This window comes from Bombus pascuorum, chromosome 15 (genome assembly GCF_905332965.1).
Source record: "Bombus pascuorum chromosome 15, iyBomPasc1.1, whole genome shotgun sequence".
Classification (NCBI taxonomy): domain Eukaryota; kingdom Metazoa; phylum Arthropoda; class Insecta; order Hymenoptera; family Apidae; genus Bombus; species Bombus pascuorum.
The window spans coordinates 231,267-257,598 of NC_083502.1; the positions used below are offsets into that span (position 1 = coordinate 231,267).

Below are 26,332 nucleotides of genomic sequence, written 5' to 3' on the forward strand. Positions count from 1 at the left end.
GTTTTCCCTTTAAATCGAAACTAATGGCGAATTAATTGGATATAAGTAAGAAAAGGAGAAAGGATACCATGTCAATGCGAACCGAGGAGTGAGGGTAACTAAGAAGGATAGAGAGGAGAAGGTGAAAGAAAAAAAGAGAGAAGGCTCGCAAGATAGAAAAGGAGAAGGATACGAAGCGCGACGTTTAACAGTAGTAGCGCTGATTTGTGATTTCATCGACGGTTACTGATTTCGAGGGAGCTCGATATGAATCGAGTCTAGTGAGCTTTCGAACTATAGAGTACTTTTTCCCGCGGCAATAATATCGCGTGCGGTGTCACCGATAATATCGAAAAGAATGTTCACGAGCATGTAATTTATTTGTGATACATCCAAGCAGTCAGTGCCTCTTTGACGACGACGCGTTCTTACATTTTAAATATAACGGTGTATAAATAAGTATGAGCAATAGCGGGAGTGCACAATCAGAGATCTCTCATCGTTCATTTTTCCAAAGAATCTGAATTTCATTGTCGCGTGTTTTTTTTATTCGTCGTTGAAACTCGTCAACGAATGCACGTGAAATGCAGTCGGGATCAATGCGTTTCCCTTTGAAGTTTACCACATATGTTTTTCGTGCGTGGGCATGCAGCACCGAACTATCGTCAAGGTTAGTGTGCCTGACAGGCTCTCCATCGCCTTGCGAACTTACGCTAGTTCTCAATGGGTAGCAGTGAGTAGCTGCAGTAGGTAATTAAATAGTACACTTTCATGTGTATGTCTGTTAGTAGTAACGCTACATCTCAACCATTCCAAATATATATCTTGTGTACACGACAACCACGATTTTCTTTCTATATTCTTACATTTCTACTTAAAAAATGTAAATTTTAAATAAATTCGAATGATCTTCATATTTAATGTGTAATCTCTGTAATTATACGCATAGAATGCATTGAACAAAATAAAGAAATAAGGAGAATGATAATAATAACGATGATATCATTTTCTTCCCAAATAGGAAAATTCAAAATTCTCCTCTGTTGGATGATTAAGAGATAAATATATTGGATGGGCATTAATCTCTTGCCTAATCATACATCTGTTTGAACAATGAAGTCTTCCTATATATCTGTTCAAGTTTATGTCAACGGATATCGACAAAGTCTATGTAAGTACAATTTTTGCAGAATATAAATTATTACAAACACATTCCTTATCCATCTTGAGCTAATAAATATCTTCGATCAATGAGTGATTTTGTTTCAGGGAAAAGAAACATACGTAATGTTGTCACTTGCATACTGGGTACATATACACAAAGAGTGGCGACTTACTAAAAATTATTTGATTATTGGTCCTCCTGCTTATATAATGCTCCAAGAAAATTATATCTTTGTCACTGAATTGGCACATTTGTGCAGAGAAAGGTAATGCAAATATTGATCTTCTTTCAACTATTGCTATTTTCTTTCAACAATCCGACAAAAGGGAAATGTATATGTTGCAGGCTTAAAATATCGAACAATTGGTTGTGTCATTAATCAAAGCAGAAATAGTTTTTCAACGATGCAGCGTAGCATGCTTTTCCTTGTTGCAAAAGGATTTGATATTTGGAAGTATGTTTAATACTACAGATTTACATACATTAAGTTAATTGGTAATAAGATGATTCTAGCATTACCACACTCCAACCGAAATTGATTCAATTTTTATCTATACTATTTTACAATCAGTTTAAAATAAAATTAAGAAAAAAAATATTGAATGTATATATATATATATATATACATATATATATATTTTTTTTTTTTCTTATATATATATATATATATATCGAATCCTCTTGCAAACCGGATAAAGATTGACATTTTTCTAATTCGAGTGTGATAATACTGTTTCAAGCTATAAATAGTTAGTTTCATCAAATTATGGTTAATTTGTGTATATTTTATTCCAGAACAGCCGCTTCTATGAGTACCATTCGTCTGTTGCACTGTGATGGAAAAGATACTAACAACAAAAGCTCTTCAAGTGAGTATATCATACACAGACTTCAGATATGTAGAATTTTGCGTGTATTGACACGCATCGCATGTTTATAGCGTTTATTTCTACAGATAGAATGGCATATGAGGTATTTCTGGGTGGATCCTGTAATCCAACCACATGGAGGTCAGAAATAGCGATACCGACTCTACAGAGACTCGGGATCACTTATTACAATCCCGTACGTGACCATTTGTATTCATTCTAGCCTGATCTACCTATTGATTAGTCGTTGGTATAATTGTAAAAATAAATAAATAAAAATATTAAATTTCAGCAAGTGTCGCAGTGGGGACCGGAATTAATAGCTCAAGAATACGAAGCGAAACAAACAGCAAAAGTATTACTCTTCGTAATTGATAATCAAACACGCAATAGCGCAGGCATCATTGAAGCAGCTCAGTTGGCAGTTACGCGCCGCGAGTCTTTAATTCTTGTTATTTATCCGTATCGTCAGGGTCAAACGATACTTGGCGAAACTGTATCTCTTCAGTAAGTGCCTTGTTTTCACTTTCTCTATTTTTTGTTGACATAGATTACTCTCATTTTTAGTATTTGTATCATAAATGTTAATTTTTATTTAGAGAATATTGTGACCTGATGAATGGATTGCTAGTACTTCAGTATCTGATGGAGAAGCAGAGGATACCAATATTTGAAAGTGTATCAGTTGCTCTGAATTGTACATCCAAGGTATAAATAGATAAATTAGTGAATAAAATACGTAATAATAAATGATTATTGTGGTATATATTTTGTAAATTACATTGAGAGAAATAAATTTAATTGTTTATACTAAAAAGCTACTGATCTGCGTTTCTCCATAGATGCTACGTGAGGAAATTAACGTGGAAGATCTGCATGCCGATGATGGTATTAGGCCGATTAAAATATCATTCGGTCAAAATGGAATGGATCTGGTGTAAGGATTTTTCGCTGAAACTGTACATACATGTTTATGTAAGTATGATTGTGTCGAATATTCGATTTTAATCTACTCTCTTGCAGTATGCTCAGGGAGATTTTCAAGTCTATGGATATGAACGATAATGGAGCCGTCAACTTGGAAGAAGTAAGTTTCACTAGCGTCTATTTGCCACATGTTTGTAGAAAAACATATATTGCTTATGAAAAACAAATTATAACATATTCTTGTTACAATTGTTACAATTATAACATATTCTTGTTACATTTGCTTTGCACTCTTGATTTTGTAGGCTTGGATAGCATTACAATCGAGTGTCAAGTGCAACGTACCATCGATGTCGGAGCTTCTTAGTGTCGTGAATAAGTCGGGTAATAAATATTATACTTTTCGCATAATGAAAATCGCACGTGTACATCTAACACGTTGACAATGCCATATATGGTCATAACAGTGTGTAGGCATTGGATTACAGCTCAGCTATATTTTCTCTACTGTCTGTGTTTATATGTGCTTTCAGAAGCGTATAGGACGTTGATTGACGATGGATTTCCAGCGAAGAGGGATCCAACGGAATTACGGATAAACTTCGAACAATTTTGTGCCTTAGCTACCGAATCAGCGTGGAGGACGAAGAGCAACGGCGTCTCTTGTGAAAGTGAGATACCTTCAGTTTGGAGTATTTTATGTAGGAAGGCGTCGAAATTTCTTCGCAGAGCTATCGTGCAACCTTTTAACCGTTTCCTAGGTATTTCTTATTCTCAAAAATTTGCCACGACCTGTAGTAGCGTGTGTATCGTTAGCGTGTATCAACTAGCAAACAGGTCGTTACGAGACGTTCGTGCTTCGATTAATTGTTCACGAAAACGTCCGAGCAGCCGAGTGTACGATTCGTTCGACCGTTCAACTTTTTAGATTGGACCAATTTCTTCGTGCCAGAATCCGAGAAGAGAGACTTGTACGTTGGAGTAATCGGTAAAGATCAGTTTTGGTTAGAAACGACCGCCATACCCTCGATCGAGTGAGCATTCGAGATGTAACGTTCTTTCGATTCTCTTCATTACGACAATGTCGTTGTAAGTTTACACGTAAATTGTTTCTCGTTTTAGATCTATTGGATTATCCTTATATCGATCAAGCCTGAACGAGTACAACGTAAAGGTGTTGCCACAAGAATTGCAGAGGATGAAAAATTCACGGTTAATATTATTGATCGTACCGCAACATTCGCGTGGTGTCACTATAATGGCATTGGCAGCTCACCTCATTGGATTACGCGCAAAATTAGTCCTATGCGTTCAAGCGCTTCCCGAAGACTGCGTAGTTTCTGGTGAAAAGGTAAGCGTTTTTGTGTATGCCTTCTATAAATAATATATACTTCCATAAATATTACTATACACAAGTATACATATACGTCTCATTTTGTTCCTATAGCTTCTATATTCTTTCTTCTGTATTTCTTTTTTCCTTTTTTCATCTCTTCGTCTTTCTATTATCCTTATCTTATAATTTCCTGTTTTTCCATTGAACCAAATTCTACATATATTTATATAGAAGGTAACATTTTCTTTCAGCTAACTGAACAAGCCATAAAAGACTACAATCGGGGAAGAATGTACCTGTCGGACTACGCGACGCGCGAAGGTGTACCTGTTTTTCAGAATATCGCAGATGCTTTGCAACATGCGATACAGCTAGTTCAGCATCTCTGTTAATTTTCTTCTTTTTTTTTACATCCCTCCTTTTTACTCCTCCCTTTTTTTTCTTTTAATTTTCCTCAACCCCTTCCGTCCCTCTCCCACTCCTTCTCTTCTTCTTTTTCCTGTTTATATTTTTATCTTTTTCTTTTTCTTTTTTTTTTTCATACGAGTAAACTTTTCAATTCACCAATTAATTTATTTTTATTATTAGCGATAATGTTCAACTACTAATCGAACAAACAAAAACAAATTTGAGCTTGTCCTGATTAAGTAAAGAATCCCTCCAATTGACAGTAGCTGTGAGATTTACGATAAATCTTGATAGTGTATTAACGAAAAAGAATAATAGCGTTATCTCGATTTGTTAAAATTGGGAAATATTTACATTTCGAACACGCAACGGATTTCATTCTCATGAAGTTGCTCATATCGAGTCAGCTACATTAAACTAACTTGAATTTGAAATTTTCTCGCGGTAGTTGAACATACATTTTATAGTGATTCAACTCAATAATTTTGTAACCATTTGATAACTGGTTGAGGATTGATATACGTGTATTGTACATAGATTATTAGCTGTTTCTAACGATCTAATGATAATTAATTTGAAATTTGTTAAAACGGATGTATGAGCATGCGTGGGAGACGTTTGATAGTATTAAATTTGTGTGCGTAAATGTGGACAAAAGACGCGTACCTGTGTACAAACAGAAACCTTTATCTAGCGCTACTTTATACTATATTGTATGCTGTGACGCATAACGCGGATCTCTATTTCGTCCGTGGGTAACAGAAATTACAAGGAAGTTGTAATTCTAGAATTCTATCTATGTACGAAAAATATGCAGGACAAACAAAAGTGAAATTTAACTGTATGTAAAATATCTTAAACTCATTCGATATTGGTTGAAATAATTTAAACAGTTCAGCGCATTCTCTGCCGCTTCCCGTTCCTCCTCACTTTTCGTCTTTGCCTGTCTTTCCTAATTTTTCAATCATTCAGTCCTCTCCCTATCTTTTTCATTCACTCACTGACTCATCCCACACTTTCTGCTGTTTTTATAACTTGATGAACATTTTCTTTGTACAATAAAAAAATATTGTTTTTATTTGCGACGTTTGTTTCATCGACTTTTTATCTAGATAAAATAGCATGATGTATAGAAATGACTCGACAATAGGATACAATGAAAATGATAAAAGAAAAAAACAATATGAAGTAAAAACTTGGCAAATGGTTGAAGACGTTATCGTGAAACACTTGCTGCTCTCATTTATTTTGGCCTGGTGCAGTTTCCTTCAATGGATTATTGACTCTTCGATGGAAATAATAGCGATAAATATTTTTTAAGGAAAACAAGACTGGTATTATTGCTGGTAAGAAGAGAGGTGTGTATACAGCGTATCTGAAATCAAAGAAAGTACAATAAGATGAGAAAGACTTGGTATAAATAAGGATGAACGATAGCAAATATGTCTTACTTTTGATCTTCGGGAAAATATAACAAAGCAAAGAGCGTTGGATCAGAGAATGCTGCTTCCGCAGTAACAAATGCTTCTTTACTCAGCAGAAAACCTACTGCTAGATCGCCACGCGTTAATCGTTGAGCCGAATCTTCCACCAAACGTAAGGCTGTTTTAATTCTGTTTCCTACAATATCTGTAATCACAATGTTACCAATTTCTTGAAGAAGTTGTGCAATCGATTGCAGAGTTAATTTTGCCGATGTTAATTGCTCGATCGTGCGTACACGTAGCAATGCATCGACTTCCCAATCACGCAGTTTCAATCCTGGCAAAGAAACAGCGGTAACACCATTTAAGAATTTCTGGAAAAAAATAGATGCATCGTGGAGACACTTTTCATCATATCGATGAATGGATAGTAGAATGAAAAATAAAAGAAACGCGTAGAGCTAGAGTAAACGAATAAGAAAGATAATGATTTGATTACCGGTTCAGGAATGCCTAAAAGAAGTTTCAATTGGGTAAGAAAGGTTCCAACAATGGTAGTCTGTTCAGGCACAATGGTAACCGGTTGATCGAGTTTCGCAGCCATGCAAGCTTCAATGGGTGGATTGATCAAAACTACACCACCCCATCTATACCGAGAAATAGAAAAGGCAACGTAAATATATTTTAACTGGAGATGACTCGAAATTAGGAGCATACCTTGGAGAAAAGAACGCTTCGACATTAGCGTTAATTTTCGATCGATGTCCAGAACGCGTGTAAATATGTAACGGGGCGCTGTCACAAGGAACAGCATAGATAACGAAATTGATAGTTGGATGGAGACTAACCTGTGAAGCTAAAATAAATAATGTCAGAATTACAGGTTCTATTTCGTTCTTCGTAAGAGGGTGAAAATACGAATAACATACCTAGTTTTTTCTCCAATGGTGTAATTAATTGAGGTAAAACGTCCTCTGATAATGCAAAATGTCTACCTAATGGGCTACTATCGGGCACTCGTTTCGGGCTGACATCCAATGGCAGTAAATACAACCACTGTGATTTGACAGAGAAGTTACTCAGAATCGAAAGCTCAGAGAGAAATGGTTCGACGTATTCTACAAGCAAAAAATATATGTAGACATTCAATAAAGATACATATAACTGTACCAATATCACAGATTTTATATAAAACCCTTTCTATTATTATTAATGTCAAGGTATACATGAAATAAACACATTTTGGTCGATTAGAGTTAATAACATAAGCAATTTGTAACAAGAAATATTGATTCATTCAGTTTCGCGCAATATTTCTCATAATAAAATTTGCCAGTTTTAACCTAACTGAGTAGCATTTATTCTATGAGGTATCATTTAGCTTTTAGGATGATTTTAATGCGTTTTGACATAGTTCGTACAAGATTTTGGCAATATTCAAGATGAATTTTATTCCATTGTTCAGCAATTTAAGAATCGATATGGATGAAGATTTACAACTTTTTCTTTATCTTTTTCATCTTTAAAATTCTCGCATCGATTCTCAATGGATTTAGGATCGGAACTCTGTGCGGATCATTTCAACTCAGAAAATTTTCGTATTCTGTGCTAATTTTATATACCTCTTACTGCTTAAGATCACATTAATGTTAAAACATAATCATTTTATACGTACAGTGGAACTCCATTTATCTGAACTTGTCAGGGGTCAACATTTCAAGAAATGGAGTTTTACTTAGTGTATACTAACTCGTTATACGATTCGATGCATTCGATGCAATCGACTAACATTATGACAATGTTAATGGTAATAAAAAATGATCCAGTTATGAAAGCTGTAATTATGCTGTTCATTGTGGATATGACGGTAAAGGCAGAGCTATTAGAAAAATGAGATTTTCTTTTTTACCCACCCTCGGCCATCACGCGGAGATCCCAAGCAACTTTCAGTTTTTCTGGATCTGGATTGACCACGGTAATGAGTACATCGTAAGCCGGGCTAGCTGGGAACCTTCTCCTGTTTTCTTCATCTAGGCTGTAAAGAGTTGGTTCGGTGAGTGCATTTCTCGTTAAAGTCAGTGACTTTTCAAGCAACACCCATTCCGATAAAACTTGAATCAAAGTGGAGGCAGCTGAAACAAAAATGAACGGTTGCAAGAGAACGGTGAATTTTTCAGCGATGTTCCATCTTGATCGTAAGATAGGTTGCTTACTGGTTTCTGTAGAAAAGTAAATGGTTCTTCTCGAGCCGACGAGAACTGCATCGTTCAAGTTGTTTGTTTCCAAAAGTAGAAGTTGTCCTACGTCCAGGTCGAAAAACGATGCTATTTTCTCTAGTTCATGATGCGTAAATGCAGAAGTTACTAGATTACTGGATATCACATGGTAAATAACCTCTATCCGACAGATACCTGTAACACATAAAGTTTCTATATATATGTGTGTGTAAGGTGTCCTATAACATATGGACTATATTTCAGCACTCGATACAGTATCTACAAAAAATGAAAAAGGTTTATATCAACATATGTTCTACTTGACTTTGTTCACTGGATATAATGAGCGTTTCCTAGAAAAAAATATTTATACAATATATGTATTTATAATAAAAAAATTTAATCTCTTCCCATTAAATTCTATTAAATTATAAATGAAATATGCCTAACATTTTTCAAATTTGCTCAAGCCCTTGTTCAATTTTGTACCGAAGCGCATATTATAACATTTTCAACAAATTTTGCGCAAACATTTCAACAACAAATTGATTTCGAGTATTCTCGCAAATAAAAATCTAACGGATTAATTAAAAGGATCGCGAAAATATCTTGTACTTGATATTTAATAATACTTTATTAACGCATGATATTTCATACTTTACTGTAAAATTTCTATCATTGATATTACATTTAATCCATAACTTATTGAAGTTCAATGAGGAAAAAGAAGAGGAATTAAAATTGTTTGTTATAGGAATATATTATATAAAAATTTCTCTGTAAAAAGTTCATTGGTAAACAAGACCAAATAGGACATGCGTTTGTACGATGATCTTTTCTATTGTATCTGGATGCTGAATTAGTTCCTGAAATGTACTATATCTACATGTTACCGTGTATGAAAAAAATATGTAGAAAAAAAGGAGGATGTAATTTTCATTTGCTCACTGGAATTTTTAAAAGCATCCGTTATGTGGTGTACCAAGGATTCAGCTCGATCTTTAGACAGAGCTACGACGACAATTTTCGTTTTAATATTAATGTCTAGGTCGGAGAGTGCTTCGATTCCAGCGTAAGGAAGCGATACACGCGGAACTGCGGTAGTGTGCCACCAAAGTGGAACTCCGACACCCAACAATAGCACAGCGAAGGAGATAGTCGCGTAAATACTGTACTTCTCTGAAAAATATTATTTTGAGCAAACGATTATTTTCGGAAAACAAATAAATCGGATACTTGCCTATTTTTGACAAAATGCAATTTAGTACACAAGTAAAAATTATGCATTGACAAATAATGACTAAACCTAACCCCAACCTAACCCCAAATCCATAACATCATTTTATTATTACGACATGATAAAATGTCCATTCGGTCGATTAGGTAAGACTTATCTTATTGATCGGACAAGAAAGATTTTTCTAAACTTATACCGTAATTAATTCAAACATATTTTTAACTTAAATATATTTAGAACTATACATCGGTGAAACGCGTTTCAAACTTTAAAATACACTGTCAATCAATTTTTAAACGAATAATTAAAATGTATTATTTATTGACTTTATAAGAAAATGATAAGTATTGCTTCTGGATATTATATTTTACTACAGTGACTACAAAAAGGTATTGACATATTGCTAAATACTAATTGATCAAGTCCAAGTATACGAAATTTCGTGTCGTACGAGAATTTGATAGCATGTAGATGAAATGTAAAACCTGATAAAAAGAACGCTACAAAATAAAGGTTATGTGCCGAAACATTTTGTAGCCTCTGTAGTTAAATTCAATATATATATAAGCAAGTCACGTATTAAGCGTTAATCTACGTGACAAAAAATGAGAAATACCTTAGTTAATCTACTTAATTTTTACAAACAAAAAAAGCGACTTATTAAATATTTGTTGTTCACGTGTTCGTCGCATATGCCGTGTATGGCTCGATTCGCTTCAATTGGATCAATGATCTCAGGTAAGAAATGGCTGCAATGTAACCTTGAAAATAAAATTGGACCGAGTCCAAGGATACACGAGTTCATTCCCTTGGTTGTGACCGTTGAAATGCATCGAACTCAACGACCCACCCACTCATAGTACACACGGTCAATGGTAATCGAACGTTCGCCGTTTCTGCTAGCTATTCTGGCGCCAAATTACATCACCGCATGTACACGGTGTTCCATTTAAATGCGACGCATGATTTTTCAGCCATTTGTGGGCAGTAGTAGGTAAAAACACAGGTATAAGAAAAAAATATGTAGATCACTTAATTCTTTTAAGAATTCCAATAATGCATTACTATCTTGAACATTATCTCAGTTTACTTGAACGTGAAATCGTTTTTCTCTACATTATTTCATTATTCGATCTCTATTAAACGAAATGAATAACCTTCGTTTTGTTATCTATTTTGTATTTGGATAAATTTTCACATAAATAATTTCTTAAATATTTCTAATACATATTTCTTCGGTCCAATAATTAACGTGTTCATCATTCGATGACGGCGGAGATATCACTTCGTAACAGAGTTATTGATTGCGAGACACCCCACAGAGATACGTTCGTTGGGTGCAATTGGTGGTACGTACACATTTAGTTATGCGGCCGTAATTTAATTGTGATTATAGAGGATTTAACTGTAATTTTATAATCAACAATGCAGTCGTCCTTCGTCTTATGCACGTAATTTTCACTTGCCATTGTCAGTCATCCAAAATCGTTTCTTCTAACAGACGTATTTGTATCCACGTGTTTAATTTAAGATATTTGTTCTTTCAAGATGTCTTTCTTTTTTTTTAGAAAGCAGCAATTTTTAATGCGTTATCAATTAATCTTATGTTTCTCTCACGATTGAGTTTTTAATCTTATGTTAGTCTACTCATAATTAAAACAATATTGCTTGTCACAATATTAAAACGTCGAACGATATTCAAATATCGTTGGAACTTATCAAGTATTATTTGTTTCAACAATTATACCTTTGGCTGTTTTAATTATTCTATATGAAAATATTCTTTCCAGTCATAAACTGACAGATAAAACAGGAAGGTCAATAAAAACGTATTTGTTTTTTCTCGTTATCTTTATCAATATCAAAAGAGGAGAGAATGACTGTAATTATAATTTTATTGTCCGAACACATTTTTCGAAAGCTAATATGAAATAAAGAGAATTGACGGTTATAATCTTTGCCTCCTTTGTAGATGCTTTCAGTTCGTGAATTATACATTAACTGTTTGTTAATGCAAACTGTTATATTTAGATAGCGAGCAGCAAATAGATGTATGGGGCAAAGGGCAAAAGTAGCAGCCACTAATACACAACAAACTGAATAATTTATTGTTTAAAATAGACGCAACTTATGATTATGATTTCGTTATGTTATGTAAGTTTGATTTAGAGGAAACGAATTCCTCCACTTGTGTATACTCAATACACGTTTAGGAAAAATGATTTGGTCCATTTATGCTTTCAATGCCTCACGTTAAGTATATTGCAATATGTTCGATTTATTCGTAAAAGCTGTACACGCAATTATGTATTTCCTTAACTATTGAGAATACCAAAAAATGTTTCATATGAAAGTTGTTCGACTTCATGAGGGAAAGTTAGTAGGATATCTCGATACTTTACTTTATGCGATAACGCGAAACACTGTGATATTAGTACGGGATAGACAGAGTAGACAGCTGGATATGTGATGTGAGGAGAAACAGAAATAGAAGAAATAAGTATAGAAGCAGGAAGTAGAGTACTAAAGTATCAAGACAGAATAAAAAAAGAAACAGAGAATGTGATACTGAAAAAATACAGAAGTGAGGTAAATAGAAGAGAATAGGAGGAAATAGATTTGAGGTAAATTAACATTAGAACTACCGACAGTTAAGACGAAGCTATTTCTATCAAACCAGTCAAAATGACTGATCTTTAAAGAATTCGTGATAATAGAATATCTTTATATTTATTAATTTATTACTTTCTTACAAAAGGAATTCCATGTTATGTAGTACATTGTTGGTATTGTTAATCCATCTGGGACCATGACCCATAAGTGAGGGTTGGCACATTTATAAAATTGTAAAACCAGTCGTTTTGTCTGGTGTGGTAGTTTCAGTGTCAATGAAGAGATTGTATCATAAAGGAAGTGGAACAAACCACTGGCAAAGGGAGGCAAAAGAAGACAAGGGAAAGAGCAGAATAGATGAGTGGATTAACAAGTAGTATAGGGAAAAGAAAGTAAGAGGAAGGAGGAACAAAATAAAGTCGAGGATCAACCTCAGCAAAGAAATACAAATAGAGTATGAATGGAATACAAAAATTGGATGACAGCAGAAAGAGCAAATTATATTGGACAATCTGGGCAGACCTTGGACACAAAGGAAAGGGCATAAAACTAAAACCACTATAGCAAGATTTAGATGCTGCAACGAATGGAGAGGCAACAGATATAGGGAAGAAAGTAACAAAAAGATATGTAGAATCTGTGAAGAAAAAGAACAGACATAATAACATATGAGAGGAAAGAATGCAAAATAACAAGAACAATAAATAACACAGAAGAAGGAAAATAAGAGAAGAAAAGGGGAGAGAGAGAGAAAGGAAGGAAAGAAATAAATTAATTAGAATTGTAAATGTTGCATATATGTAATAAGTAAAAAGTAAAACCATGTACTCCAAGAAGGGAATCATTGTTTTAAGCGAAAAGAAAAGAGAAGATATTGTGATCTCTTTTTACATTCTTATTTCAAGAGATTTCAATGCCAATGCAACATTTTTAAGTGTAACATTGAACAATGTACGGATGGTGCAATGAATACTAATGCTAATACATTTTTTTTGTTTGCTATGTATGTTCTTCTTGTTACTCGTACCATAAGTTTGACAATATTAAAATTGAAATATCTCTTAAACTAATCATTTTTTAACCCAAGTACCTTCACACCTTTTTTGTAAAGAATTAAAAGATGCATGGAATGGTGCATAAAAAAATGTATAGTTCCATTTAAAAAAGTTATATTGGCATTGACCTCTCTTTAAATAAGAATGTAAAAAGAAATTGGAATATATTATTAAGTTTCAATAATTAAGGAGATAACAGCGTGTACAGGAATAAACTGGACATAAGTATATACATAATGAACAGTATATTTATTCAAAATTTATTAGAAATGAAAATGGCGAATGAAGAAATATAAATAATTACGTCAAATAAAATAGCAAACGAGTTTACTTGAAAATAAAATTGTTTGTAAATAGCGTAAATACCAGGCTTATTAATTTGAAATAAATTAATATTACAATTTCCAAATAATTTATTTCTTAAATATTCGATCATTACAAATAATAGTGAAAATTAAAGGATAACAAATAATTATCTTTCGCGCATAAAAAATATATTTACCTATTTACCTCGTGTGAAATATTCGTTTTAGAAAGAACTCAAAATACTGAAACGTTTTATCAGATTGAAAAGTGTGAAAAGTAATATGTAAGAAATATATACATAGACGTACACATCACAATCTTTTAGTAGAGATTCCAAATTCTACCACAGATAAACTGTATATTTTCTTTCCGATTAAGTCGAGTAACAAATATGAGATATACATGAAATGAAACAACAGATATTCAAATAACTTACGTTTTTTATAATTATACTTTTGACACTTGAAACTTGAAAGAGACTCGAAGGAAATCTGATAACATCGGGTAACAACGCTCTCGTATTTTTAGCCATAATTTATTTTGCCTGCTTCTATCGATACGCGTCAAGATATAGGAGACCTACATTAGCTAAAGGCTACAGACTAACAAAAAATAAGAGGTGGTGTATCTCATAATATGCATCACTATGCTTCTCGGGGAAGTTTTAAAAGGGAAATACAGACACAAAATCGGTATATACCATACGATGTTCGTAAATCTGTACACACGAGTCAGAGAGATTATGTGACTGAAAATAAGAGAGAAACGAAGAATGGAATAAAGTTACGTAGGAAATTTTGTTTTCGAAAAAGTCAAGATTAAAAACTTGTCAAAGTATATTTGGCTAATTGTATCTAATAAATAACGAAAGAATTCGAACGACATGGTAGAAAGTAATTCATCATGTAAAAATTGTACAATGGATAGGGATTTATTAAAACAAATTGCACTTTACTAGCATATACAATTACAGTGTTACGTCCAGTGCAACGCGTCTCGCTATTTATCTGCCATTTGCGGTTGTGTAGCAGAAAATGTTTTACAACGTAGTTTAATGGTGTCGAGCGTACTATGGATGGGGATAAAAAAATTCCGAAAATACTTTGTTTTCATAACGAAACCAAGGTCACCTTGGAAAACACAAATCTTCCATGATATTGTAGAGCACTTTATGACAAATTCAAAAAGCATATTGCACGATACTGTCATTAACTCAATACCAGGTTTACAGTACACTTTAGTTTAATGCCTGTTCAAATTGCATACCATCTTCTGCAATACAAAATTTTGCATTTTTGCAGAACATGTAAATAAATTGAATAACCTGCTATTTGTTACTACAGTAGCTGCATGTGCAGTAATTTTATTTTTCTGAAATGTAAATTGAATATTTTAAATGAAATATTATTTCCACTACGACGAACCTAGTATTAAGTTAATAAAAATATCATGCTTTTGGAATTTTTGTAAAGTTCTATTTACAATCTCATGAAAAAAGCAAGATACGTTCCCATTTATTTTGCCGAAGGTGACAGTGGTTTTGTTATGAATATAAAGTATTTTCGAAACTTCTTTACTCGTAGACATTCGTAGTATGCTCGATAGCATTGAACCGAGGTTCAAAATATGTTCTGATACATCGTGGCAAACGGCGGAAAAATCGTGTTACGCGAGACACTCTACGTTCATTAAACTAATTACACAAGGCTAAAGAAAGATACAAGAACATGTAAATAAATTGACTGCTGCAACTAATTGTACGTAAATAGAAATACGTAAATAGAAATAATTTTGTCACAATGTACGTTTCTAGTTTGTTTGGTAAGCGAGATGAGACAAGTTCCTGACTGACTATGTCTGTACAGTTTGCTCGGTCTTATTTGGCGAATTTTTCGACACGTACCAAGTTTGCATTTTCTCTAACTACGTTCAGCGGCCTGTTTGAACCATGGGATGCGTCACGTAATAAACACGAGGACGAACGATAGCGTGAGCGGGATTAATTACTAGCGGGATTAAATTGATTTAAACGCCGCCGTGCGTACTTTATCCTCCTTTATTGAAATGTATACTTATTTAAAAAAAATTCCAATTAATCTTACTAAATGAATAACAATCAAGAATATACCCATTAGCTCGTTACCTCAAACGACAGACAAACTTTATTATGTATATGAGAAAAGTAAGAACTTGAAAATTGTTGAAAATGTAACTTCGTTCTTCGATACGTTTACACGATTCTCGCGATATCACACCCTGAAACTCTAAACTATGATCGAATTTTTCTTTCCTCTTTTCGTGCGTTTCCCGAGTATCGCCAAAAGCAAACAGCGATTGATTACGTCGAAATCCGAATTCCATGTGGATGATCGGTAGATTACGTTCACGGGTAAACCTGCAATAAGAACATCGACGTATCAAGGTCGAGAGACGGGGAACGATACGTTTGTCACGAGTCGCTGCTTCGTTGAGTTCACTTACCAGTCGTTGGAGAACCAACTAAGCAGACAGAGGACGAACCATAAAGTAGGGTTAAGTAACAAAAAACACGAGAAAACGAGTAGGAAGAGGGAGAAGCGGAAGAAGAAGAAGAAGAAGAAGAAGAAGAAGAAAAAGAAGAAGAAAAAGTGGTGGTAGAGTATTAGCGGAGTGGTAGTTAGAAAGAAAAGACGGAGTAAGAGGCGGGAGGAACGACAACTGAATAAGAGAAAGAGACGTAAAAAAGAGGGGTGATAGTTCAATCGACAGTGGGTACGATTCTTCAAACGAAACGAGGCAGTGGCAGAGAAAAGTGTGCGCGGCGATCAAAGGAAACGCTCGATTTTTGAGCGAATCGAACGACTCGATTCTGTCTTGGTGAGATCGGTTCGCGGGAGAGTGAACGAGAATACGCGGCAAATACAATAATAATCATCCGACGATATACCGTACGAGCTGTATTACGGTGATTGAAGAATCAACGGTGATTAGAGATCCCGTTCATCTTCGAATGTACGCGTTCATTGTCCGGCCACGCGATAACCAATCGAACGATTTCAATTCGTATACGTACGATATATCGATCTTCAACGTCCCAAATATTTTCCCATTTATTCATATTCGTTATCATGAATATTAAAAATCAATATATATATATATATATATATATAACAATTAACAAAACGTGTCTTAACGTACCAACGAAATTCATAGAGCCAACGTTTCTACTATAATACTTTATACTTAAGGGGTGTATGCAGACATAACTATGAAGCCAGCTAAAATCTTTCCATTTTTGTCATTTGTATTACATATTTTTATATAATATGCGTATGTTTATGCATTTGTTATTTATGGCAAATTGATGATCGACGGTTGCACAGGTACATAGAAAGCATTTAATACAAAAAAATGTTTGTATAATAATATTCATTATAACATTTAATAAGTGAAACCAACGTCTTTCTGTTTCTTTAGCTGTGTTCATAAAAATATAAATCTGCGTGTAAACATCTGAAATTCTAATGATAAGGAACCAAGTATGACATTTAAAATTGTATTAAGATTTTTACCAAAGCTTCTGCCGATCAAATATCTTTCTTCCAATTAATATTTTGCTTATCAACTCTTATCTATGATATTGTACACTCTGCTTTTGAGAGACAACAACAGCTTTTGAGCTGCGGAAATGACTCACATTGTCATTAAAATATGCATATTATATGTGTCGTATGAAATATTTGGAAATTTTATTAATACTACGTAATGAGACTCGACTGTTGTTATTATACTCTGCAGTATCTCATAACCATAGAACAAGCCAAAAGCTTTTAATTTTTATATTGGGTGATATATATTTTTATACAGTGGCTATGAAAAAATACTCGCATACCATTGTAGTTATAATAGTATTTACGTACTAATTAATTAGAACCAAGTATATTAAGTTATCACTTGGTAGCATTTTCACGTGATTATAGAAGTTTGATACCATGGAAATGTAATATAAGATATGATAGAGAAAAATCTATTAAAAAATTAGCATACATGAAAATGTTTTTTGTAGATACTCTATGTTAACGCGATAAGGAAGTATTCAGACACTATTTATACTTTACACCCTCAAAACATATAGAATATACGTTCAGAAGAAAAATATGATGTAAAACTATCATTGTTATATGCGTGTGTATGTGATTATCATGATTATTTTAAATACGATAATGTTCGAAACAGATTTGAATACCTACTACATTATAGAAGTTGCAGGATATTCAGTATAAGTATGCATTTTCCAAAGATCACAAAACCATTGAAACAGTCAATTGTCCACTATGATAAAAAGTCTTGATATATTTAAGATTACTATTAACAACTCACGTTGTGTGCTAATTTTTTCATAAATATATGTTTGCAGTAAATGTCTCGTAATTTCCACTATATTATATTACTATATATATAGTATATATCACAGTATATATATAATATATACTATATATAATATATTATATTTTTAATGTATCATATATTTTATATATGCAGTAGTATAGTATAGTGGAAATTACGAGACATTTACTGCAAACATATGTTTATGAAAAAATTAGCACGCAATGTGAATCTAGAATATGTAATAAATATATGTATAGTATATTTGGAGATTGCTTTCAGATTTTAACATAATCATAACGATTGCCTCGTCACTGCGCTAGTGAAATTTCAAAATATTTTATCTGACAGACATAACATATACACGGAAGTTTTCGATGGTAAATATTCAAATATTTTGATGAAGTAGCTTATTGTGCGCATTCCATGCATTTTTGCTCCTTAAAATCTTCTTCGACGAATAAATAAAAATTCACGTTGTAACAGTGATCTTACTTGCAATGATACTCGACGTAGGATCTTATTTTGTCTTTGGCTCCTGATTTCTCACGGCCATGCGATTTCGCGATGTCGGTGCAATCGTATAAGCTACTATAAAGTATAAGCTCAGTATGTTGACTCTTCTGGAATTCATGGCTTGTTGCCGTTTCGGTACCAGTCAAGAGGCAAACTTTGAGATAAAAGAACCGATAAAAAGGCATTCTTATACATTCTGCACTGTTAAAAGTAGAAAAAAATCGATCCAAGAGAACACACACGAACAACATCACTGTATATTGAATTACTTCTTCTTCTTCTTCTTCGTTAGAAACTTCTTAAACATGATAATTTGCTATTGTTTATTTCTACTGAAAATAAATTCTACAATTTAAGGGTTCTTCGGGTTTCGATCGTGTTTTTAACACTCTGCGGACCTCCGCACTTCGTGCAGTATCCTATAAAAATGTTAAATACTGTTAAATAAAACAGTAAGAAAAGCAATGGATGCTATAAACGAAATATTATGAAAATCCTTTTACGTTACATGCTTGAATAATACTATAATAATAATATTATATGCTATAATTAAATATTAAATACTATAATAATAATAGTAAATATTACTCGCTTTGAATTTTTTTCAATCGCTTCAAAAACATCCGGGAATTCAGGCTATATGCTTGTCAGAGCAGCCGGTCTTCAGAGTGTTTAACAGTAAATACACGATCATCCATAAGTATGTGGATATTTTGGTCAATTGACCTTGATTGTAACTAAGAATATACGAATTAATGACAGACTAATCAAAAGTAATACTGATTGTTAGTATCTTCTTGTGGAATTAGGAATATCGTATGTAGCATAAAAAATTTAAATTGTCTATCTAAAACCTTGCCAATGGTATATTCAAATTAAATAAATCATTTGCACCTTACAATCTGTTTTAAATACACGACGCCTATATAATGATGTCAAGTATAATGAACTCCTTCAATCAGAAAAAACTGGCTGATTGATATTTATAAATGCCAGTCTTCTTCGTCGTGTTTAAATTTTCTGTGAATGCATAAATATTCACAGTCTAGTCGTTATTGACATTTACTTTCAAAAGTATAAGTATTTTTGTTCTACAGATGATTCAGTTAAAAGCTTAATGGAACGTGGTTTAATTGCAAATGCTTCGAAACCGTACAGACTCGATATAACTGGTTAATTGCTGCACAGTTGTAAACACGAATCTTCATTTTTGTCTCGTCTGTCGTTTTAATACAACGATGCCAATAACCGATTCAAACATCGAAAGGAAAGACGCAAAACGTGCAGTTGTGCACTGCGTCGATACTGTGTAGTACAATATTTTTCAATTTTTCAAATGGCAATCGAACCATATTTTAACTTGGCCAAAACAACATAATAACTAGACCGCGAATATTTATGCAAACGCATATTTTTATAAACACAACTAAAGAAGTAGAACATACACGAACAACGGTTACAAAATTTGTTCTTGTATATTCTTAGGGGTATATTGTAACTTGTAAAGTCAAATTCAGAATCGCACGAGTACGGATCAGTACAAGTATTTTGTTTGTTGACATACATTTTTTTACATGCGAAATAGCAACAGGACAATAGGTCGATTGTAGTTCCGTTGAAATAGCACAATACCAGAAAGCATGGAATTGAATCCGTTTGAAGACGCGAATACGCAATAGCGTAGAAAAAGAAACTTCAACGGCGAACACCGTAAAATGGACGACATGGTTAGGATGACCCATCGTGCGAGACCTTTCAGGTCAATCTCGTTCGGTGTCGCTTGTTAGTGAAATTACTTAGCCCGTAATCCGAGCATGTGGTATAAAAGAAGGGAGCACAGAGAAGGACTGAGGTAGTGGCAGAAGAATGACCAATTGCGGAACTACTTGTATCGTTTCGACATTGTATTAACGATCATAGGAAAACAATGCAATACAATACGTTCATTTTGAATTTTGCTATCTTCCATGTTAACTCAATGTAGTAAATTAATTCATAAGGCGAGCGCTTCGAGTGATCCGCGATAAGTCTTTCGACACCTTCTGTATTTGGATTTCTTGTCTGGCTAGGTACATGGCTTTTGGCTGGACAAAGAATGATGGCGTCACAGACCGATGATCCGTATCCGGAAATCATCGATTCCACCAACAAAAGGTACGCATCTGATTGACAATCGATCATAGTTTATCGTTTATTATACAAGAGGCAGAAAAAGGGATGAAGTACGTTTGTGATAAAATAATGAAATCATCGTATTATTTCTAACAGTAGGTCTTCGAGCAAATATGATATCTAAATATCACTAGAGCAACTAAAGGTCACTATTTTCTTTCTCAATAATCTGGATAATAAATTGAAGATCTTGTTTGTTTTGTTGCCTTTTCTTTTTCGTATCAAATCATCATTCAGACCGATTGAACTTTATCATATATTTTATATCAACATATAGGATCGTTCACGAGTAGCTTGCCATGTTTAAGCTGATTTTAACGGTTTAAACAACAATTTATCAATGTGAAAAGGCTTCAAAAGTACCTTTGTATTTCTTAAATAGCACTATACATGTACATATAATATTTTTCTTATCACATTCTTAATCTGTAAAAGAAAACAGATTCCTGAACATTATTAAAAATAATAATAAATTTAAAAAATAACACTGTTCTCATGGGAACTTCTTCAAATCTCTTTTCATATCGACAAAAATTGTTTATTTAAGGAACTGTTGTTTAAACTATAAATAAAAAATACATGGGAAACTTAAATCGATTTGATATGATACAAATACAAAATATAGATTCAATCAAGATCTTCACTTCTTATATCCTTCTTATATTTTATATTATATATATAGAAAATAATAACTTTTAATTACCATAGTACTATATTGCTTTTGGCTAAATTTGTTATCAGCTGTAATAATGTTCTTTTTCAATCTTCTTTTCTCATTCTCATTACTAGTCATCTCTTCAGTCATTGGTGTTATCTTTTCAGAAAGACAGACGGGTTTGCAAGATTGTTGATACAATTCCTTTCAATCTACTGGAGATCGTTCGTGATCGTACTATGGCCACTGATCCTGTTTCCTATCGTTATGGTCGAGACTACGGAGGTTCGTCCCAAGATAGTTTTCCTTTACATTAGTTATACAATTATTTTATCATTATTGTAACTTTCTCCTGTTTTTGTCTTACTGTTTTCTCCTCTTTAATCTTATAATTTATTCTCGTGCAACTCTTTGTCATTCATTTTTTACTCTCATTCTGATTCTTAATAATTCAAAGCTATCATAATGTCCTAATGGAAATACATAACATAAGAATTCCGCACATATGTAATTCATAACACCATCTCTTTTCAATTTTCAGAAAGTGACTCTTTACAGTCCTTTCAGAACGTTAATGATTGGTTTGTCCACTGATGCATTATGAAATCGAAATTGTGACAAACATGTAACGTTAAAACATATTATAATATGTTGTCTTGTTAACGCTATCCCTTGTATATTGAAAATTAAATAATAGCTCTCACAATTCTTAATTCGTGTCTTTAGTTTTAGTGTAATCAGTATTCAGTAATCTTTTTTTTATACTATTTTCTTTTCCATAGTTTAGAGTTTTACTTTCTTCTACTGCTCTATTATTATCTTTTACTCTTTTTCTTATTATTGTTGTATTATGTTCCATCTTTCACTTTCTTTTCCTATTTCAATAAAAGTACTTTATGTATCATTGGAAATACAAAAAACCTGCTGTTACTATACTGACAAAGAGCAAATACATTTCAATTGTACATTCCCCAACTCAAAAAGATCTGACTGTTAAAGTGTTAATTTTTCTTTACTTTATCCACTTTATCCATTTCCATCTATACTCTTCCTATTTTATATTCCCTATTTTCTACCTTTTTCTTTCTAGTTTTCTTGTGATTATTCGTCCATTCGTGCATTTATTGTCTCGCATTGTCATACGTAAAGAATTACGTGTCAATTGAACGCAGGTAATAGCGATGCGATGCCTATACGTGGTTGGTTTGATGGGAATGTTTTGGATGACCGAGGTGCTTCCCTTACCAATCACAGGTTTAATTCCTGTCGTTCTCTATCCACTGATGGGTATAATGAATACCGGTGATACCTGTACCTGCTATATGAACGACACCACGATGATGTTTATCGGTAGCATGGTGATTGCGATCGTTATTGAAAACTCTGGCCTGCATATGCGCATCGCGCTACTGATCATTAAAATGATCGGCTGCAGTCATCGAAGGTAATTCAGGATGGCTATAAATGCCAAAAAGTATTTAATAGTCTTTCGTTTACTCACCATCTTCTGTTTCCTTATCGGTAGACTACGGATGGAATTACTTCTTACATTCCACTTCTTTGATTCTATCAATCTACTCATCATTTTTTATATCATGTAACGACTCTGAATTTTCTAAATTTCTCTCAATGAAATTTATATCGAAGTACTCGAAATGGCAATATACAATAGCTAATTCGTCATTTTTTTGCAGATAATTTTTACGATTTTAAATTGTTTCGCGTGATTATATAATTTTTCACGATTCTCAATTCTACTATCTTGCATAAGTACATAATTCCGAACGATCAATCATTCCCCTCATTAACTCGATTATCACGTTTTACATGAAACCAACAGATAGGGTTCTAATACATATCTATGAACAAGAGTGTATGTTCATTCCATAAAATATGCATATTATGTAATCTACAGATTAACATTGGGCTTGTTCTGTGTAACCATGTTTCTGTCGATGTGGATTTCAAATACCGCTGCCACGACCATGATGTTACCCATTGTCGAAACTGTTCTATTAGAACTTGAAGCAGTAAGCGATTAAATATACTTAATCCACTGTCAGCAAGCATCTTCTATATTGAACTTTATTCTTTTTTCTTTGGATTTTCAGCAAGGTTTGGGTAACATGTTTATTCAAGAAGAAAATAGCTGTGGAGGTGAAGAGGGTACGGAACCGTACGTAGTCACAAACTCATCAATTGATAAGTTTCCTTAATATAATCAATAAGACTAAATCAAATGACGGTGTCAACTGCACTTTATCAAATATTTGTTGCTGTTACATATTCTTACTCGGGTGGAGAATAATGTGCTGCAGTGATAGCTGTATACTATTGGTACTCATTGATTGTTGACAATTGTTTGCCTAAATAGTGGTTAGTAATAAAGATGAATGCAAAGACATTTCTGATAAAAATAATCATATCTCTTCTGAGGAAGAAAAAATTAAATTTCATTAATAATAAAAGTGTTAATGCATTTAAACAAGAAAAAAGAAGAAAGATAGGGAAGAAAAGAATAAATGACAAAAAAACAACAAACTTCTTCGCTATTGACATTCAACGCTTATTATTGTAACTTTCTTCTGTATTAATTGTAGGATGAAGAAACCGACTCGTATCACGATGGTTTACTATCTCGTAACGTCATATGCTTCCAGTCTCGGAGGCATTGGCACATTGGTTGGAACAGGCACCAACTTGACGTTAAAAGGATTCTTCGAAAAGTAAGCCCTCTCGATGAACAACCCACTTTCAAACCATCCACCGAATTGTCTATTCATCTATCAATCGACCGTTCGTAAACTATGAAATGATTAACTGTAATGAGAAAGAAAGAGAAACAATCGTTCATTTATGTTGCAGACGATTCCCAAACAGTTCAGGTATTAGTCTAACATCTTGGATGCTCTATTCTGTCCCACCGATGCTTCTGATGGGCTTCCTCACGTGGCTTTGGCTTCAAGTTATGTACATGGGAATGTTCAGACCAAATAGCAAAGATGCACAAGCTATTGATATCGGCTCGCAAGGAGAGAAGGTTGCAGCGACCGTGATCGAGAAAAAATACAAAGAACTCGGCCCAATTACGTGGCATGAATCCGTTGTTGGTATCCTTTTCTTTGCAGTTGTACTCCTGTGGTTCTTCAGAAATCCTGGATTCATAAGGGGTTGGCCAAGTTACCTTACTGATTTGTAGGTATCTTTTTTTTTATTCATTGATAATTATTGTTAATGTTTCAATCCTTTTCTACCTCTTTTGCTTCCTCTTTCTCCTTATATTGCCCTTCCTCGAATAAAAGCTTGTCTTAACAAAATGTACTCAGCAAACGTAGTTCTTTGCAGAAACGTGAAAGACTCAACAACAGCTGCTTGCGTTACCATTCTCTTCTTCGTATTACCATCCAAACTTGATTTCCTTCGGTCGTTTGATCCAGATCCGGTTAATCGTCCGACCAAACCATCGCCAAGCATGATTAGTTGGAAAATGATAAATCAGAAGATGCATTGGAGTTTGATCTTAGTTTTGGGTGGTGGATTCGCTATCTCGGCTGGAAGCACCAGTTCCAAGCTTTCCTCCATTCTAGGAAATGCTCTTATAGCTTTACAATCGATACATCCATTTGCAATATTGGTTATTGTATGTATGTTTGTGGAAATGGTGACAGAACTGACTTCTAATGTTGCCGTTGCAAACATTATTTTGCCTGTTTTGGCAGAAATGGTAAGGAATCCTAAACGATGCCTAAATGATGTCTTCTTTTTCCATTTGCCAATTTATTTTCACATTTTTCTTTAATATGCATTTACTGTTTACTATGTATTTATATACTGCTTCTTTCAGTGTGTTGCTTTACGAATACATCCACTATACTTGATGATGCCAGCCTCTCTATGTTGCTCTTTCTCGTTTCACTTACCAGTAGGTACACCGCCAAATGCAATTGCTACTGCAGCTGGTCATATAAAAACTAGAGATATCGCGTTGGCTGGAATAGGACCTAGTGTTATAACACTTCTCGTTACAACATTTGCATTTGCCACTTGGGGCACATACATCTTTAATCTGTCCGAGTTCCCTGACTGGGCAACTTAATACAATATTTGAGCACTTTGTTGTGGTGTTTACTTCATGTTTACTCGCTTGTACAAATGTTAAACACGAGTAATCAGTAGTCACGAACTAACGTTATAAATAACATTTCACAAAAATATCGAATTTACTAAAGCGACGAAAGACAATGCTCACAAAGCAGTCGATTGTCCGACTGAATGTGTCAACTGTTTAATTTTTGTTACCATAAAGGACGAGAGTTACAACAAGAAAATAAATATGAAAATCAGACAGATAAATAAAATAACTTACCATTTACGGCTGTATCATAACCTATAGTAACCGATGCTTCACTCCCACTCATATTGTACTCACTTTCCTTCTTGTTATCAACACTTATCACTAAAAGGAAGCAAATTGCTTTAATACATGTACAAAATTTTGCAATTAAACAATATTAAGAAACTTAACCAACCAGAAGTAACATACAGTGTATATTTTCCTATACGAGAAGCAGAGTTCTCTTTACTCGTTTAGTGCAAACACACTTTTACGATAAATAACAAATACCGATATAATCGTACATGCACAACTGAACGGAGAAAAGAAATATCGGCAATTCGTTCTCTTTTTGACAAATTCATTGTACTTGCATTAGCAATAGTTACTTTCATGAAAACCTACCATACGCCGTCAATGATATACTGTCTATGAATTGATGTATACATATATACGTGCGTATACATAATACATTTACCCGTAATTGCGGTAGTGCTTAAAATTTCCTGCGAGAATTATACTAGTTGCATGGCGCAAAGTTAAAAAACCAAAGCTTCAAGCACTTGATAATCGAGGCAAAGATATTATTTATTAGAAATATTTTGAAATGAATGAAATATGATTATTATGTAAAAAATAAACAGTACAAAATCAAATCTTTTTACAGGAATGAATAAAATTAAAGTAATTTCACAAAATCGGCATTGAATTTCCGAAGTAGGTTGCATTAATAAAAAAGGTTTCTTGCTGCTTAAT

The 26,332-nt window shown here is 33.6% G+C and overlaps 3 protein-coding genes across 16 annotated transcripts; 2 read left to right on the forward strand and 1 right to left on the reverse strand.

Annotated features, from left to right (window-relative positions):
• Positions 1-313: 313 nt before the first annotated feature.
• Positions 314-5,762, forward strand: LOC132914628 (uncharacterized). Of its 10 annotated transcripts, none has more exons than XM_060973882.1 (14): positions 314-729; positions 1,001-1,150; positions 1,249-1,409; positions 1,940-2,013; positions 2,085-2,209; positions 2,306-2,520; positions 2,613-2,721; positions 2,856-2,950; positions 3,037-3,100; positions 3,246-3,324; positions 3,474-3,701; positions 3,869-3,974; positions 4,063-4,291; positions 4,528-5,762. In XM_060973882.1, the coding sequence occupies exons 2-14, from the start codon at positions 1,124-1,126 to the stop codon at positions 4,666-4,668; spliced, it is 1,653 nt and encodes a 550-aa protein (XP_060829865.1). In that variant the 5' UTR covers positions 314-729; positions 1,001-1,123; the 3' UTR covers positions 4,669-5,762. The 10 variants fall into 10 exon arrangements, with proteins under 10 accessions (XP_060829865.1, XP_060829869.1, XP_060829868.1 ...); XM_060973886.1 differs by having other exon boundaries at positions 3,474-3,611; XM_060973885.1 differs by having other exon boundaries at positions 2,100-2,209.
• On the reverse strand, positions 2,764-25,937 carry LOC132914627 (GPI transamidase component PIG-S). 2 transcript variants are annotated; one of them, XM_060973881.1, is made up of 10 exons: positions 25,787-25,937; positions 25,610-25,699; positions 9,273-9,503; positions 8,322-8,519; positions 8,022-8,240; positions 7,038-7,226; positions 6,826-6,964; positions 6,608-6,755; positions 6,136-6,482; positions 2,764-6,059 (listed from the first exon to the last, which is right to left on the reverse strand). In XM_060973881.1, exons 2-10 carry the CDS (start codon positions 25,659-25,661, stop codon positions 5,924-5,926), a joined length of 1,659 nt encoding a protein of 552 aa, XP_060829864.1. In that variant the 5' UTR covers positions 25,662-25,699; positions 25,787-25,937; the 3' UTR covers positions 2,764-5,923. The 2 variants fall into 2 exon arrangements, with proteins under 2 accessions (XP_060829864.1, XP_060829863.1); XM_060973880.1 differs by having other exon boundaries at positions 25,773-25,934.
• Positions 16,182-25,615, forward strand: LOC132914626 (protein I'm not dead yet). Of its 4 annotated transcripts, XM_060973877.1 has the most exons (11): positions 16,261-16,497; positions 20,002-20,268; positions 20,486-20,570; positions 21,411-21,528; positions 22,416-22,687; positions 23,159-23,273; positions 23,355-23,419; positions 23,844-23,969; positions 24,109-24,438; positions 24,589-24,967; positions 25,088-25,615. In XM_060973877.1, exons 3-11 carry the CDS (start codon positions 20,512-20,514, stop codon positions 25,337-25,339), a joined length of 1,716 nt encoding a protein of 571 aa, XP_060829860.1. In that variant the 5' UTR covers positions 16,261-16,497; positions 20,002-20,268; positions 20,486-20,511; the 3' UTR covers positions 25,340-25,615. The 4 variants fall into 4 exon arrangements, with proteins under 4 accessions (XP_060829862.1, XP_060829859.1, XP_060829860.1 ...); XM_060973879.1 differs by lacking the exons at positions 16,261-16,497; positions 20,002-20,268 and adding an exon at positions 16,182-16,251; XM_060973876.1 differs by lacking the exon at positions 20,002-20,268 and having other exon boundaries at positions 16,258-16,391.
• Positions 25,938-26,332: the final 395 nt, after the last annotated feature.